Source organism: Camarhynchus parvulus, chromosome 14 (genome assembly GCF_901933205.1).
Source record: "Camarhynchus parvulus chromosome 14, STF_HiC, whole genome shotgun sequence".
NCBI lineage: Eukaryota > Metazoa > Chordata > Aves > Passeriformes > Thraupidae > Camarhynchus > Camarhynchus parvulus.
In genome coordinates, this window is record NC_044584.1 from 10,141,141 (window position 1) to 10,158,520 (window position 17,380).

Sequence of the window (17,380 nt, forward strand, 5' to 3'; positions counted from 1 at the left end):
GCCTCTGTTTCACAAGAGCACAATACACATTTGAACTAAATATAAGAAAGCTTTAAATGTCGCAGACATCTCTTTGTGAAAAATCCTTTCTTTAGGATTTTTCCTTCTGAGAAACTGCAGCCTCAGAACCAGACATAAACAATAAGTTATCTGCTGCTGGGGAATGTAACAAGTAGATCCATGATTAGTCCCCTGTAGATGTTTGGGTCCACTGACCACTCATAGCAGAGCTAGCTCTCACTCCCTGTCGGAGCCAGCTGCTTTGTTATCATTCTTTACTTTCTATTCTTAGCTTAAGTAGCAGCTTCTGGAAATCTTCCTTCTTTTTCTTTGTAGTATAGTTATAATATATGTATATATCATAAAATAATAAATCAAACCTTCTAAAATATAGAGTCAGATCTACGTCTCTTCCCTCATCCTGAAAACCCTTGTGATCCATCACACTTTAAATACAGACGTTTCATAGCATTCAAAAAATAGAAGAAAAATTTCTTACTTCATTTTCATTTAAATGTTTAATGAATAAAGATTTGGCAATGAAAGCCCACTACGTCCAAATGTAATTCTTCAACAACCTGGTTAATTCCTAAATACAAATCTAGAATCAATGACTTGTAACCATATAAATCATTAGTCGCAGGATACTACTATTAATATTTTAACTGCATAACATCAGAAATTCAATTAATATACATTAAGCACAGGAAAGGCTGCCGTTGCAGAAAGTATGGGGGGCTTTGTTGGGGTTTTGTTGCTTGGGGTTATTATCTTTTTATTTACCTCAAAATTCTCACTGACTTCTTGCATCATTTTCAATTTAGTTTCATCAGCTGAAAATGAAAATTCAAGCAGAAAAATGTGAGTGTAAAACTAGGTCATGAAGGAAAACAACAAACTCATTGGTCAAAGAAGCAATCAGATCTTATCAGTTTAGCTATCACTGCCCAATTATAAGACACACAGCTCTCTCAAACAACCACCACACAACTGCACACAACACACACACACATCTCACTCACTTTGGCTCATGCAAGTGTTTCTCATCATTTTGCTTCTTCAAAAATCAAAATTCAAACAAATTTCAAAGTGAATTTGACAGAATTCACTGTCTGTTGCATGAGCTGTCCAAACAAGTCTGCAACACTTGTGAAACTAAGTAATGAAGAGCTGCAATTTAAAAGAAAAAAAAAAGTCTCTTACGTGTATTGACATCTGTAAGAGCAGCCACAAACTGAAGGTATTTTTTCATCAAAGTGGTTTGGTCCACCACCGTAGGCCCTTGTGCTGAAACAAATGCCATCTTGGAGGAGTGAAGATCAGCTTTCAGTACATAAAATCAAGATCAACACACCTACAAAAGAATACAGAAGTATTTGTTAGTTTACATGGCTTGTAAACAGCAGCTATCCCATCGCCTACATCCATTCTTCTAACATATTAAAGAGGACCACCTTTTCCAAAAATCACAACTGCAGCATTTACTTAGGCTTACAAATACAACTCCAAGCATGCAGAGCACTCATTGTGACAGGAGTGCACTAATAGATAAAAGGGGTTATTGAGCTCTTCACAGCACAGCCACTCCCGTGTTCTGCGCGGTTTCCTCCCTCCCAGCAGCAGGCTCCAGGCTCAGGGATGCTCCCGACACCGCACACCTGTCATCATCTGCCCTCTGCCCCAAACCTACAGCTCCCCCCGGTCACACCCTGCGGGACTCACTCCCAGGGGCGCCTACAGCTGTCCTGCCGCCACAGGCTGCCCGTCTCCCTCCTAAAGAAGCCTAAAATCACGCCTAGCTTGAGAGACCGGCGATCTCCCTCCTCCCCTGGGGGATCCCCGTCAGTTTTGCTCCCGACCAGGTCCGGCCGAGCCAGCCCGGGACCCCGCGCCCTCACCTTCCCCGCCGCAGCGCTGCTGGCCCGGGTCGCTCCCCGCTGCCACGGCGCCGTCACGCCGAGCCCATCTCCGCCCTGCGAACACGGGCACCGTGAGCGGCCGCAGCGGCGTCTCCCCCGTCCCTCAGCCCTCCCGGTGCCGCGCTCGGCCCCAGGCCTCCGGCGGGGCCCCTCCTGCCCGTAGCGCGCCGCTCCCGCCTCCCCCGCCCCGCTCCACCGCGCCCAGGCCCGGGCCCCACCGGGGCGCCGCCGCTCCGCTCCTCACCCCGCGGCTCCCCGGGGCCGCCCGGCCGCGGCCCCCCGGCTCCCTCCTTTGTTGCTCCCTGAGGCCGCCGGCAGCGCATGGGCGCGACGGAAGCGCCCGAGCTCAGTTCCGGCCGCCTCCTCCCGGTGCCGCCTCCCGCGCCTCTCCCCGGGCGGAGGCGAGCGCGGCACCGCCCGCTCCCTTCGCCGGCCCCGCGAGCCTCGCACGGCCCCGCCTTGACCCGCCCCGGCTGGGCGCTGCCAGGGGCCGCCGCCTGAGGCCAGCCCCGCGCGTCCCGCGTCCCCGGAGATCCCACTGGCGCCGCGGCCGCCGGTAACAGCGGGCCAGGGGTTACCGGGGCAGAGGCGGCCGCGGCACAGCCCACCCCGCCCCGCCGGTGCCCCGGGGGAGCGGCGGCACCACCGGAAGCGAAGAGCGCAGAGAAACTGATCCGCCAGCAGAAACAGAACGGCGGCCCGGAGCGAGAAAGGGCTTCGAATGTTGAGTTTAAGAATATAAAAATAATACAAGTGAGCGAATTAAAACCAAAAGGTACAAAACAAAACAGGAAAAAACAAAATAAAACGACAAAAAAAGAATACTAGAAAACCACATTCCGGCGGTTTTGCTGTCGCTTCTCTCCAGCAGCGCACCCGTTACAGGCCGTTCGGAGCGCTGCCGGACCGGTAACAGCAGCCGAAGTGCCCCCCCGGCAGAGCCATCCCCGCGCCACCGCAGGAATACTTCATTTATATGTGCTTGCCGCAACCAAAGCGCAGCACAAGCCCCTTCCCGAACGCCCCGGGATGTCCCCACGCTCTAGGCAGATGGGAGGCATTTGTGGTTTTTATTGACTATTTGTTTAAACCGCCGGCGGCTTTGCATCCCGGCGGCGCTGGCGATCCCGCAGGAGCTGTCCCCGGGAGAGGCGGGCTGGGCGCTGCCGCGGGGGAGCGGCCCGGGGGCGCGGACACGGGAGCCGCAGCGCCGCGGGGGCTCCCGCTTCCAGAGCCGGCCCAGAGCCGCTCCCGCTTCCAGAGCCGGCCCAGAGCCCGTCCCCGCGGCCCCCAGCATGCAGTGGCTGCTCTGCGCGCTGCTGCTGCTGCTGCTGCTGCAGCTCGGCCACGGCCGCTCCCCGCCCGCAGGTAAGGGAGCGCCGGACTGCGCTGGCATCGCCGCCGGGGAGAGGGGCGAGGGGTGCGGGGTGCTGGGGGCGAGGGCTCAGACCTCATCACGGGTGGGGGTGGTTCCCTGCCCGAGCCTGACAGATGTGACAAGGATGGAAGCGGCTCTGGGCACGCTCCCACCACCCCAGACTTTATTCTCAGGCGCTGCGATCTTGGTGCTTGCAGTGGAGGTGGGGCATTCCGGGAAGCCGGGGTTCTGCTTTGCACTTCTGACCCAAAAGCTGCACTTCTGCTTCCCCCGCTGACCCCGCGCCGCAGGTCACAGGGCACCTGGGCAGGTGCTGTCCCTCGCTGTGGCATTTACAGAGCTCCATTCTGCAGAGAAAGGTCAGAAAGGCAGGAGAAATCCCTGAATTGCATGGAGTGTTTTGCTGTGCCGGTCACTCCGTGGGTGACCTTGAGTTAGCCACTGAACCTCCAGCTGCTGCAGCTGTTGGGATGGTATGGCCCTGATTTGTAAAGCACCGTGATAACCTCCAAGGAGAAATGCTAGATAAGCATGAGGTAGTCTGCTATTTTTTCCCTGAATTCTGCTGAAACTAAGTGGAACATAGCCTGAATCTTCTAGAGACATGAAACCTCCCTCTGTCAGATTTCATCAAATCACAAGCATTTCTCTTTTAACTCAGAAAACTGAACTCAGGGCCATTTCTTGTGCTGTGAAATGGGAACAGTGGAGTTCTTTCTCAGGCAGTAGTGTTACAGTTCATTTCTCACTGTTCTTCTGCCTCCAGAATCGTTCAGCACCTGTGATCTGTAAAATAAAATGCAGGCACAAATACCATCTCTTTCATTTCATCCCAAGCTGATGGGTGCAGAAAAGCCAGCACAGGAGTTAGCTAGCCCCAGTGCTCCCATCATATTAGAGGCCATGGATGAGTGAGAAATGCAGTTTCTAAAGGTCGGAGATTCAGGTCCCTGGTAGCAGTCTGGTGGCTGCAGAAAGAGAGGATAAGGAAAGGCCCCTGCCTTAGAGCCCCCCAGCTCTGCTGCTCTGCCCAGCACTGCTGATGAGAGAGAACCAGGCAGAGCTCTGATATAGGGAAGGGAACATGCTCCATGTTGGAGGCAAGAAACCAGACCCTGCTACCAGCTCTGTCCCAATTCACAGCTATTTTGCATTTCCTTTTGTTTTGGGGCTTGAGGGTTGATTTTGTTGTTTAACACATGCACATTCTTTAATGCTTCTGCACTGCTATTTTTTGGGGAAAAATCTAATGTATGCTTTCCACAAAACTCAACACTGTCCATTCCAGTAGTTGCAAGATCTGAAGTAAGTAATTTGGGTAAAAATGGCAGAGAAGACAATGGTGAGTCATTCAGAGCAGCAGAGCTGGCTCAGAATCACAGGTCCTGCACCTCTTATGCCTTCATGTCTCATAGAATCATAGCAGTTTGGGTTGGAAGGGATCTTTAAAGTTCATCAAGTTTAACCCCCTGCTATGAGCAGAGACATCTTCAGCTAGATCAGGTAGCTCAGAGCCCAGTCCAGTCTGACCTTGAATATTTATACTGGGCAACCCGTGCCAGTGTTTCACCACCCTCATTGTGAAACCTGCCGGCTGATTTTTATGCAGCTCCTATCTTTCGTGGGTGCACATTGTTGGCTCAAGTCCACATTTTCATCCACCAGTACCCTCAAGTCCTTCTCTATCCCTTCATCCCCCAGCCTGTACTGAATACCAGGGGTTACCCCGATCCAGTTGCCGCACCTTGCACTCAGCCTGGTTCAGCCCCATGAGGTTCCCATGGGCCCACTTTTTCAGCTTGTCCAGGTCCCTCTGGACAGCAACTGATCTGCCACTACAGCATGGTACATCTTTTATTTGCCGTAGGACTTCTGGTCTTTCCCTGGAAAAGGAAATTTAAGGTGGACCATAGCACAGAAAATGCTTTTACTGAGGTTTTTTATGTTTACTTATGAGGAAAGTTAGATAAACTTTTCGACAGAGCTGGCAAAGAATCTAGTGAATGAAATCTCACCTGAGTTTGAAAGTTTACATCTTTAGGACAGAGATTAGAGCTGAGCCTCTTCCAGTAGCTGGAAGTCCAGTGATCATGTTAGATCATTAGTGACAATGAACCTATAGCCAGCACCCAGCTCTGGGTGTAAAACCTCATCAAAGCTTTTGTGATGTTCTAGACTGAAGCTGTCTCCTACTATGAACATTTCTAGAACCCAGTCTGACATATTGTTTACTGCTATTTATTTGAACTCATATACACATGCAACAGTTTCTGTTCCAGATATTTAAACAGTAAAAAATTATGGTGGTAAATTCTTTGCTGGGATAAGTGTCATTGTGAGTTATATAACTAGAGCTGACTAGTTCAAATGTATAAATAAATAAATGAAATTTAGAATGCCATACAAGAAGGTTTGGTTTACTCATTTTCTTCTGTTTTCCACAGAGTTGTATAGCCTGGAAATAACCAACAATGGTCCCATCACAACGGGAGCTCAAGCTACTGTTCAGGCCAGGCTAAGAATGAAGAACGAAAATGTCACATCAAACTGGTATCACTTTAACTGGGTCTATGCTCCTCTGATTCTGATAGAGAAATCCGAGCAGCAGTTTAATTCCATAATTAATGTGACTGGTGAATTCCCTGGCACTTTCCCTGTGTCTGTCTGGGTGACTCACATAAACTGTTGGTTGTGTCGGCCGATTGCAAGAAACGTCACCGTGCTCCAGATTACAGGTAAAATGGGTAAAAATGGCTTTATAGCCTGTACCTCTCCAGGAGCTCAGGATATATGCCCTTGCAGCATCAGAGAGAAAGCCAGTGTAAATATGGCTTCTGACAACAGATTTGATTTGTAGCCCTGGGCTGAAGGTGGGATGGGGGGCATGGTGCCATCAGTACCATTACAGCCACGCTCTAGTCTCTCTACACCCAGGAGAAAAGTGTCACCCTGGTTTTTTAAGATTTTTTTAAGCTTTCTGATGTTGACATTCTTGTAACGAACTTTCTCACACACTTTTTGTAAATAATTCATTGTTTTGCATTTTTTTATGGAGGAAGAGAAAGTTGATGGACTGTTAGTCTGTTTAGTGTTATTGGAGAGGTGGCACTGTCACCCTCCAATCTACTGTCTCTCTTGGAAAACTATAAATGTTAGAGTTAGAAAATAAACTTCTTTTTTTCTTCACCTTGAGAACAGCAGTGTGAGCTTGTGTTCTTTCGTGTCCTGTAGTACACAGGAAAGTGTGGTGCTGCCCATGTTTTCCTACCTCTGTCACTTAGAGAAACTGAACTGGAAATCAGATGCTTCAGCAGCTGCAGTTCACACATCAGCATGGGTCAGAAATGTCCAAACTCCTAGAACAATGCTTCTTCTACTGCCTTCCAGCATTTCTAGGCCTAAAGTTAGGATGACCATCAGCAGTGCCAATCTGCTGCTTTTCCCTGTTGCATGACACAGCAAATCTTAGGCCATCGGGACAGCAGAGCATTACATTTTCACTTAAAGCTCTGTCCAAGTGTATTGAAATTGGATCTGAAATCATGGCTGCCTTTCTAAATGTTGCTAAGTGCAACTTCAGTTTTTTGGGAATATTCATAACTATAAAGTTATAGTAACTATAATATGCTATAAATAACTATAACTATAAATATGCTTTTTTATTTACAAATTAACTACTGGTGTGCTGTGGTTAACCAAATCTCTGATACAGGGATTGACAGCCCCATTCCAACAGTAATTGCAATTATTATTTGTGCATCACCAAAAAGCCTGTTAACCAGATTTAATGAATTGTTAACAGGATAAGAGTCTGTTACTGGTAATCAATAGCCCATTAATTTTGAGGTGGTGTCTCATCATATCTCTTTGTTTGTAGGCTAGGGAGGATTTTTTTAGATCAGTCCTTGCCACTCATTGTCCAACAAAGAACCTCTAATAGATAAAAACATTCCCCCCTTTCTGCATTCACAATATATAGCACATCTGTTATTCACGATAGTCAAATCTTAATTTTTGTAGAAATAGCTAAAACTAAGGGGGGAAAAAACCTACATTAAAAAACCTCACAAAACAAACAAAAACCACCATCCCAGACATGATGAGTATGTGTACTGGCCTGACTCTGAATCAAGATGCTTGATATTAATACCAGTTATTTTAAAATAAATAGTAAAAGTTTATATTGAGCTCAGTCGGTCTAGGATTATTTCTCTTAGTTCTATTGGATGTTTTATCATAACCCATTGTATAACCCTCAATAAATATTTTCATTTCACTGCCTCATTCACACACATGACAACTCTGAGTAATAAATGTAAAATACATTTAACCACTTGGACTTGGACACAGTAAGACTTACAGAGTACATCTGAAAGAATGTTTTGATACACAGAGCATGCTGTGAAAGCATGCTGTCATTCTTCTGTCACACATGTTGTCATTCTTCTTTCCCCTTTTTATTCTGCAGAATTTATCACAGGGAACCTCGCCATAGCCCAGATAGAAGACAGCAGAGTTACCACACATGGTTCTAGTTCCTCCACAGACACAATGACTCGGATTTCTTTCTCTCTTCATGACCCAAGTCATTACTTCAACTCAGCATCATTTGTCTACAGCTGGGATTTTGGAGACGGGTAGGTGTGGTTACTTGGTTTGCTTTAATGAGTATTCAAGATGGCTCTGATTCAGATGTTCATCTAGAGAAAAATCCCAATAAAATCAGTTAGGTAATAGTCTGCCTGCTATAAATGTTGTTTTCATAATTTACTGACTATTCCTATTCAATTTTGTGAATTCTTTTAGCATTATCTTTAGTTTCTTTAATTAAAAATGCAGAGATTTACTCTGGATCTTGTAGTTCTATAGGTAATACCACAGGCATAAATCCTTGTTTATATGCACATAAAGTAGAATTAGAATCACAGCCACTGGAACGTTGTCTGTAAAGAAAATATATTAGAACTTGTCCCTTTTTAAACCAGAAATATGCAAGCACTTGGTAAAAGGCAATTTTGATTCTAAATCTTTTCCTGTTGCATGCAGAATTTACCAGATTACCAAGGAACCCTTTGTCTACTGCAACTGCTCCTCCCTGGGGAACCGCACGGTGCACCTGAAGGTCGTGGCTGAATGGGAGCAGATTGGGAGCATCATTCACGAAAGAGAAACGATGCAGAAAACTGGTGATTTTACCACAGCTCTGGAGCTCTTGGGTAATTATGAAACATTTTGCACCTCCAATGCAGAACAAGCTGTGTATGTACAGATACAATCTAGCATATACAGATACAATCTAGCTTTGACATGGTAACACAACTTCAACATTGTTTTATGTGCAAGGACTGGTCAACATGATTTGGTGAAGTGTTTCCACTGCGGAATTGACTGCTTGCTCTTCTAGGGCAGAAAAATTGGTGGAAACAGATAAAATCTTCAGTTTCTTTTTAATCTACGGATAATTTTACTGTCTTTTGTAAAAGTCTTACATACAGTTCAAACAACAAAGTATTTATGGTAACTTATGGTGGATTTGTTTGTTTAATTTACACCAGCTATCCCTAAACAATAAATCAGTTAAATCAAGCATTAGGAAAGTCTCATTGATTTGATCAGCCTCAGAAGTAAAGAAACACAGAATTTAAAATGTAAAGAATCAATAAAGGTGATTATATAAATTAAAAAAAAAAAGGAATCAGACAAAAAGGCAGGAAATTTACAACATCTCTAGTGGTAGGTTTCCTTTTGGGGTGTGAGAGAAATAGTATTATTTGTGTGACTGATGAAGCTCCAATCTGCAAGTCTGTGGAAATAAACCTTCACTGGGAACCCAGTGAGACTCAAGTTTACATGTGGAGTGTGACATCCTTGGCTTTTCATTTCTTCTCAGATGCTGTTAAAAGTATTGACATCGTGGGCTCCAGAGAGACTCATGTAATGGAAAACTTGAATTTATCTCTTCATATCAATGGCACGTAAGTAGCAAACACAACTTCTTTCCTCCTTAAAATTGTCTCTTTAAGTGTTTTTCCCCAGTGTTTCCTAGAAATAGTCAGTTGAACCCCACAGAACAATTATTAAAAAACAAAACCAAAACCACCTCCTTTCCCCCAAAAATACTGTTGAATATTGCATTTTCCTGACTTGAAATGCCATGAGCTCTAAGAGCCTGAAAGACCCTGCATCTTTACAGAAAAGTGGAATCCTCCTATGTAAAGCAGATGCTACTTTTTTTTAGTCTTTGCAATGGGGATGTTAAAAGACAAGTAGCCAGAGAAATAGTGGGGGAAAATACATCTGAAAACTTCTTTCTGAACTTTACTCCTTCACCAATTTCCCTGTTATTAAATTGAAATATATTCCAAGTCCTGTTGCATAGCAGCAAATCATAGGGGATTAATGGGTTTGGGGAGTGATTCTGACAAAGTTCAGATTGCCACAAGATGAATAAGACACAGAAGCCCCATGCAGTAAGGATCATAGAAAACTAGGAGAGTTGTGATCACCTCAATCCTAGCACAAGCTCTCTCAAGTTGCAGCATTAGAGCACATTAAGTTTTGGAGTGAACAGCACCCAAGCAGAGTCATTTACCAAACAGTCCCAACAGACAAAGCAGCACAGTTTGCAGTCAGAAAGTAAAAGGCATATTGGCAGGAACGGGAACTGGAGATTGCATCCCAGTAAAGGTGAACAGCCAAAAACTGTGACAGCCAAACCTGAGATCACTAAGAGCAGACTTGGTGACCTCCTAGTCACAGGACTGGTGCTGATGCAAGAGAAGTTTAAGATAGAGATGCAGTAACAAAGAGATGGGTTATCAAAAACAAAGCTAGAAAATTAGCTAAACACATCAACCTGATGCTTTTTTTAGCAAAGAATGTTGTAACAAGATAAGAAACAAAAAACTAATAAAATAGGGTAAAGAAAATCTCTCTCTGTTGTCAGAATCAAAGTCTATAGTGCATAAGGTGAGTTCAAGCAGAATCAGTTGAAACAGGGATCTGGAAAGGTAAATAAAAGGCTTCAATTATATGTGGTGAGAAGCCACATGGCCATAAATTGCACTGCATTGCTTGAGAGCAAATAAAAACCCTTTTGTTATTGTAAGGGAATGCTGTGATCCTTGAAATTTACTTACATTTTCCAGCTATTAGTCCTTTGTTCAGAGCTCATCTTCTTTCCAGTTTCATGTGCAGGATGTTTTAATTAAAACAGTCTTGGGTGTGCTTCAGTGGTACAGACAGTGATCTCTGTGTGAGAAGGAGAAAGAAAAAACTACCTTCCCTTGGAAGTGCAGGAAAAAAGATTCCTTTTATCTTTATTGAAGAAGGACTATGGAGTTTTCTACACACAGTGGCCTACTGATGACCCTTGCAGGTATTCAGCTCTCAGCTGAAAGGCCTGCTTTTATAGAAGCATCACAAAGAACTTTTTCTTTTGGCATATGCTATAAACCAAACAGTGCAATTGATTATTTCTTTATTTGTATTTAAATTAACTTCATTAGTTTCAAAATTATTCTGCTATTTTAACCAAGCTCTTTGCTGAATCTTTTTGCAGAGTTTTCACCTTTTTTTTATTTTGCCTCTTTGCTCTTGTCGTTTCAGCCCACCACTAGCATTATGCTGGCTTATAAAATCCGAGTGCATTCCACTTGAAGGTGACAAATGCCATCTGGTGGAGATCAGTGGCTCCTGCTACAACCTCAGCCACACCTTCAGGGACGCGGGGCAATATTGCCTCAGTGTCAGGGTGGAGAACGGCGTGACAATGCTGCAGACATACCACGGGATCAAAGTGCGGCCAGCAGGTGAGGGACAGGGAGTCTGAGCAGCACGGAGAGTCCCAAACAGGTTAGGGACAAGCGTGGAATGACCAGCCTTCAGATGAGGTTTCAGGAATGTGGTGTAGATCCCTAAAAGGAGAGGAATAAAAAGGGAAATGAGAATTTATAATGTGCCTGCTGTAATTGCTCTGAGCTTCTTGTGTTCTGCTGAACCCTCAGTCCCAAGAGTGTCTTGAAGCTACTAAGTACACTGGGAAGGCTGTATTACTTAAATGAAATATTTTTCAGTTTAAATAGTCCAGCTTTTGCAGTTAGAGAGGATAATTAGGAAAACGTGTCTGTAACACTATCTTAATTAAGCACTCTCAATTCTTATTGCTTAGTTTAATTATGGAATTTTGAGGGTAGCTTTTTCTAGGCTTCCATTTCATTACAAGTCTCTGTCCCTCCTGCCAGTGACCCCAGCTGGCTCCCCCATGTGTGGTCACACATGGCCCTTTTGGGTCCCTAAACCACCTGGCAGAGGGGTTAGGTGGCCAGGTGAAGAGGATGCGGCACAGCCAGGCTGTGACACAGAGTGGTCACACCATGGCACTGTGAGCCAGCTGTGTACAGACAGGGCAGCTCACTGCAGCAGGCACTGGTGAGCATGCAGGGCTGAACCCTCTGTGCTGGAGGCTCCTGGCTGCTGTGGAGGTGAGAGTGCTTCCCATCCTCTTGGAACCCTCTTGGGGTACCACAAACACCCTGGGGAGTCAGGGGCTAACATATGTAACTGGATGGAGAAGTGCAAAAGAGGGAAAGACTCTTACAAACCCCTCTCCCACTCCTGAGATTTCAGAAAAACCTGGAGTGATGGGGGCTGAAAAGTTTATTCCTTCTTACACACATTCCTTCTTTTTTCTAAAAATACTCCTAAAATTTCTTCATTGTTTCCTTCTCACTGTTGCCTTTTTCTGGGGTATTGTGTCACTCCAGAAATGTGTCCTTGTGCTTTTTCCTAGGAATCCACCCAGCTTTCTTTGTCCTGCTCTGCACTGCTCTGGTTTCAGTGATGCTGGTACTGGTGCTGTACACAACTTTTCGAAGTCACACACAACAAAAAGACCTCGTGGAGGTATTCAGTTACTCTTACTTTGAGCTGGGATAGTAATGAGGTAGCTTTCAGCCATGAAAGGTATCTGATATGAAAGGTTCTTTAATCCCCAGACAAACAGAATGGGAGGGAAAATTTCCCTGGTAATTGTGATCTGTTCCACAAAAAAAATCCAAGCAGTGTAAGTAAATGAAGAAACAGCCATGCTTCTGGCTTGGTGCAGAGAACTCTAAATTGCCAGAAAAATAATTTTCAATATTCCCAAGCAGATACTTGCATTGAAGTATCCAGTCCTGAGGATCTGCCTCAGAGTAGTTACATGAAAGAAAGCAAGGAGACAGTGCAAGAGGATACAGGATAGTAAAAAAGGAGGGGTATGTTACCTAAAGCAGCCCTAAATTGTTACCTACCCCCGTATGTGGCCTTCATCTCTCCAGCTCCATGCCATCTCTAATATACTTTCACTTGCTACAAAAGGTGTTTGCAATAAGCATGAGTTCTTCGATCAAAAGCAGCTTTCATGGTACTTTAGAAAGTACCTAATACCCTTTACACTGTGCCACAATATAAATTATATACCTCTAGAGACACTGTCTATAAGCCATGTGCACAGCAGGTATAAATCAGAAATCTATTTGAAGTTAGTGACTGAGTGAAAATGGTTGAGGACCAAGTGCCATTTGCAGCCCAATATGCTCTTGCTGGACTTGAGCCAGTGGGAACTGAACTAAAAATTATCTTTTTGATGTTCCTTTCCCAGGTAGCCGACTTTGACTTTTCTCCACTGTCTGATGAACACCGGTCTAATCATTCCAAGTCAGGCTGTGGCCCAGTATGTTGCAGATCATGTTTTCTTCAACCATCAAAAGAAGCTGCCTGGGAGAGTCATGAACTGCTACATTCACTTTACAAGCCAGTCAAAATGTACACACTGTGAAGAACACAATTGCACTTTGGTTGCACTGTCTAACTTTCTCACTTAGGCTAAGCCAAAAGCCTGGTGCTGCATGAATGGTTTGGTTTTGCCAATGCAATGAGGTTCACCACTTTAAGTCCAGCACTCAAGTACTTCATTTTCTGAACTTTAAAAGAACAAGAAACACAGTAAAAGTAGCTTTGTATTTTTAACTTATACGGGTGTGTACATTTACAGCTGTAAATGCAGCATTTTATTCTTATGAAAGATTGTTTTATGTGCAGGTTTGCTAAATTCACTACCTCTTGTAATTTCTCCGTTCCTTCTGTTCTATGTTCCAAAGAAGAAAATGCCTAAGACAAACATACCTCCTTTCCTATGTACAACAACATTACTGGAAATGGAAATCACCCAAAATATTGTTGAATGTGTATTTCTTCTATCAAGGAACTGATGTGTCCATGAAAACAGAGGAGGTGTTTTCCAGACTACCTAATTATGTTGTCCTTTTTCCTGTCTTAAAAGACCCCTTTTTAAGCTAATGGACTTCTGTCAGACTGCAGTGGTAGTGACATACTCACCTGCTAGCAGTATTTTGGTCCTGCATAAACATGTCCACCACTTTCTAAAATAGAATACCACTCAAATCTGTACAAGTAGCTGCTTTTTTTTTCAGGCTACTCATACTTCTTTTATATCTCATATTGCTCCCCAATTAACCATCAAAGATCCTCTTCCAAAAAAATGCAACAACTAGTAGCTCAAAGCTGTTCAGGAAAAACATATTTAATTGAAATTCCTAATCAATGTTCAAGGCTGTATAAACTGCATGCCTGCTGCAGACTATCATCTACTATCAGCTCCCTGCTCAGCCAGGCTTTACCACTGACATTTCAGAGTACCCTGGAGGCTTTTAAACAGAAGTGCCTTTGTGTCCACTTCTTTTTTTAAATGTGACACACCCTCCTCACCTCTGTTTAAAGCATATGGGTATTGTGGGCTTAAAGTTTTTCATAGTATCTCAAATGATTAGAAGATAATTGTCTGAATGTGAGGGAATTACCATGAGGTTTCTGGGGTACTCATCTCACATGTTCAAATTCTGTGCTTCCTCAGAGAAGCCCAGAGCTTCAGTTCTTCTGTAAAAGAAATTACATGACCCTTAATTAACTTGATACATTTAAAATAAAATAGGATCATGTAAGATAACAAATCCTATAAACCCAAGTTTTTGTCAAAAGGTCCCTTCCAAAGCAGAACTTCTTTCAGCTTTTCTTCCTGAGAAATGGTATTTCTAAGCAAGCTTGATTGAGAGTGGTGTTCTTTGTATTCTCAGTGCTCTGGTATCAAACTCTTATCTTCAGCCATATTCAGTTACTGCTAAGAATGTACCTCTCTTTAGCAAAGAAGCTACTGTGCCTGAGAGCTTCAGATTAATTGTTTATTCCTGAGATCCCAGCCCTCTGAGCCACTGCCAAAGGCAGTGACTTGTTCTGGGATGTCAGTGTAGTCTGTAAATGGCTACATGGTCCTTGGGCAGTGGAAAGAAGAGATTTCTGATATGCAAAATGCAGCTCAGAGTGACAGAGTCCTGAGGCTGCACAGGGGTTTCTGCAGCCAGAATTTAGTTTGGGCTTCTTTTATTACATTTGTGAAAGACATGTGGCCCTTGCTGTTGTAACACGCTCAAAGACAACCCACTGACACATTAATGGATGAGTAAAAAGCCCTTTCTTCTCCATATTGTACTGCTAGCAAAGACAATATCTGTGAGAAGGGACTCAGTTATAGATACATGAAACTGGAATCCTTTGGGTTTGAAACAGGTCATTTGAAAGGAATAAGACTTATGCTTGGCTCCCTTTTGAATTAATATCCAGGTGATCCAAAGGGTCATGGGGAATTAGGCCATGAACTTTGCTCCTTTGGGTTTTTGCATTTGTGTTCTCCTCCATATGTCCAAGCCAAGATACCTGTGATCATGCCAAACCTGGCAAAGTAGGCATCAATCCCCATCAAAACAGTGGGACATGGAGTTTGAGATAAAAAAGACAGGCCTAAGAAAATCCCCAATTTCCTATTGAGTAAAACAGAGCAAATGTCCTTCAGAAGATCATTGGCTCTTACTCTCTGCCTAGAGTGAAGAAAGGATGGCAAATGAATAAAATTATTCAGGAGGGTAGAAAAGATAAAGTGCTGCAAAGTAGAAAGTCAACACTATCAAATACTGGAAGACACTTCTTCAAGAGCAGAAAAGAATAGAGGTTAGAAAGAAAGACATACCTGGCAAAAAATAAGCAGTGGAGAAAGTACACTTAAAAGGGTATGTCAAGAAGCAAATTAACCAAGAAAATTTAAACAGCCTTAGCAAATTGAAATATAAGTATGAGAAATATTCACACGAATATGTTCTTGAATCCAATATGAAACTGCTTCCTGCACAAAAGGCTGATCTGTGGGTTTGATAAATTCATCTGAAATTGAAGACAAAAGGTAATTGAGCAGTTCAGGATATAGCAATGAGATTAGCGGGATGTAGCAAGGATCAGAAGGAGGATTCATTTTGTTAACCTTAGAAATCAATGACCTGAAAAAGGAATGTTCAGCACAAGGATCAAACTCACTGACTCAAAACAAGAGTCCAGTGAGTGCAAAGCCAAAGAGCCATTAAATTCAGGTGATGAGCAAGAGTGTGGGCAGATAAAAAATGTATGCAATGAGAACTTTTTACAAAGAAATGCATTTGAGCACAGAAAGGTTCTGGAAACGCACAGTAGAAAAACACACAGCAAAGCAAAAGAACTTCTGTTATTCTGTAATTTGTCATATAAACAATGGTGTTGGTTTGTGCAGTAATTGTGAGGACAAATCAGCCTTTTATCTTAAAAGCAGAGCATAAGGCTCTGTGGCTGAATGGGTCAAGGCTGAATTTTGTCTTTCCTCTCTGGAAACGAGATTACACAGCCCAAGCTGTGAGCACAGTTTGAAGACACAAGGCCTCTATAGCATTTGCTGGGTGCTGTAGGAACAGAAGTTTTCTCAGCAAAAGGAAGGTGAAGAACTTCATATTTAAATGTTCAGCTTTATTATTAGATAATCAGCCAACACTTCACCTTGATTTTTGTGCCAGTTTCCGTGGAAACTGAAATACCATCCTGCAGCTGTCACAAAACTGCTCAGATCCTGCAGATCTCAGCTTTGACAGCACACCATGCACTATAAATGTGGATTTTTAAATTGCAGCCACAAAAGTGAGGAACACAGAAGTTTCAGAAACTTCTTTCAGAGCTGGGTATACTCATCACCAGCATGTGTAATTCCTACAGCAGTGTGTACGAGGAGAGCAGTCACAGCAGATCATGAAATCATGAAATCATAGAACAGCCTGGGTTAGAAAGGACCTTAAAGATCATTTTGTTCCACACCTCTGCCATGGTTGCACTAGACCAGGTTGCTACAAGTCCCATCCAACCTCACCTTGAGCATTTCCAGGGATGGGGCATCCACAACTCTGGGCCTGTGTCAGGGCCTCAACACCCTCAGTGTAAACAATTCTTTTCTGGTGTCTAAATTAAACCTCCTCTCTGTCAGTTTGAAGCCATTCTGCCTTGTCCTGTCACTACACGTTCTTGTAAAAAGTACTCTCTCTACCTTTCTTGTCATCTCCCTTCAGGTAGGGAATCAGGTCAGCCCAAAGCCTTCCCTTTTCCAGGCTGAACAATCCCAATTCTCTCAGCCTACCCTCACAGCTCAGTTGCTCCATTCCTCTGATCACCGTGGTGATCTTCTCTGGACTCATCCAACAGCTCCAGGTCCTTCCTGTGCTGTGCTGGGGGCAGCTCTGCAGGTGGGGTCTCACCTGAGGGGTGCAGAATCCCCTGCCTCTGTCTGGTGTTTTATAAAATACTGCAGTTGTACAACTGTCCCAGCTACAGGAGCAAATCATACTAGAGCACTAGAGAAAAAACCAGCCCAGCCAAATAATTTTCTAATGCATTTACTCACAGCAGTCTTGGGAGGCAGAGAAGTGATATTATCACTGCTCACAGGAGGCAGAAGGGAGCCATGCAGAGATATGGAGCTTGCTCGAGCACAGGCAGCTCCAAATACCTGCATAAAATTCAAGATTAAAAAGATTACAGCCATCTGCCAAATCCTTGTTCTTCTGTTGGAAATTATATAACTTTTCTAATTTTTAATTCATGGCTTTAATTAATTTAATTAATTTGTTTTATTTAATCATAACCAGTATATTAATTACAAGCAATGTGTTAAATCACTTTT

General features: G+C 43.7%; 2 protein-coding genes across 5 annotated transcripts in view; one reads left to right on the plus strand and one right to left on the minus strand.

The window, feature by feature from the left end:
* TRRAP (transformation/transcription domain associated protein) overlaps positions 1-2,317 on the minus strand; it is a 76,067-nt gene extending 73,750 nt beyond the window's left edge. For 2 of the 4 annotated variants that reach the window (XM_030957817.1, XM_030957814.1), the window contains exons 1-4: positions 2,164-2,317; positions 1,899-1,973; positions 1,204-1,354; positions 784-833 (exon numbers count right to left, since the gene is read on the minus strand). In XM_030957817.1, the coding sequence (XP_030813677.1) occupies positions 784-833; positions 1,204-1,303 (150 nt within the window). In that variant the 5' untranslated portion in view covers positions 1,304-1,354; positions 1,899-1,973; positions 2,164-2,317. Of the gene's footprint in view, positions 1-783; positions 834-1,203; positions 1,355-1,898; positions 1,974-2,137 lie in introns of all 4 variants that reach the window. The other 2 variants (XM_030957815.1, XM_030957816.1) reach the window with 2 other exon arrangements.
* An 821-nt stretch (positions 2,318-3,138) lies between these two features.
* On the plus strand, positions 3,139-13,117 carry TMEM130 (transmembrane protein 130). Its single transcript, XM_030958359.1, has 8 exons — positions 3,139-3,287; positions 5,742-6,032; positions 7,766-7,934; positions 8,344-8,513; positions 9,188-9,272; positions 10,906-11,108; positions 12,089-12,201; positions 12,941-13,117. The coding sequence occupies exons 1-8, from the start codon at positions 3,215-3,217 to the stop codon at positions 13,115-13,117; spliced, it is 1,281 nt and encodes a 426-aa protein (XP_030814219.1). The 5' UTR covers positions 3,139-3,214.
* Positions 13,118-17,380: the final 4,263 nt, after the last annotated feature.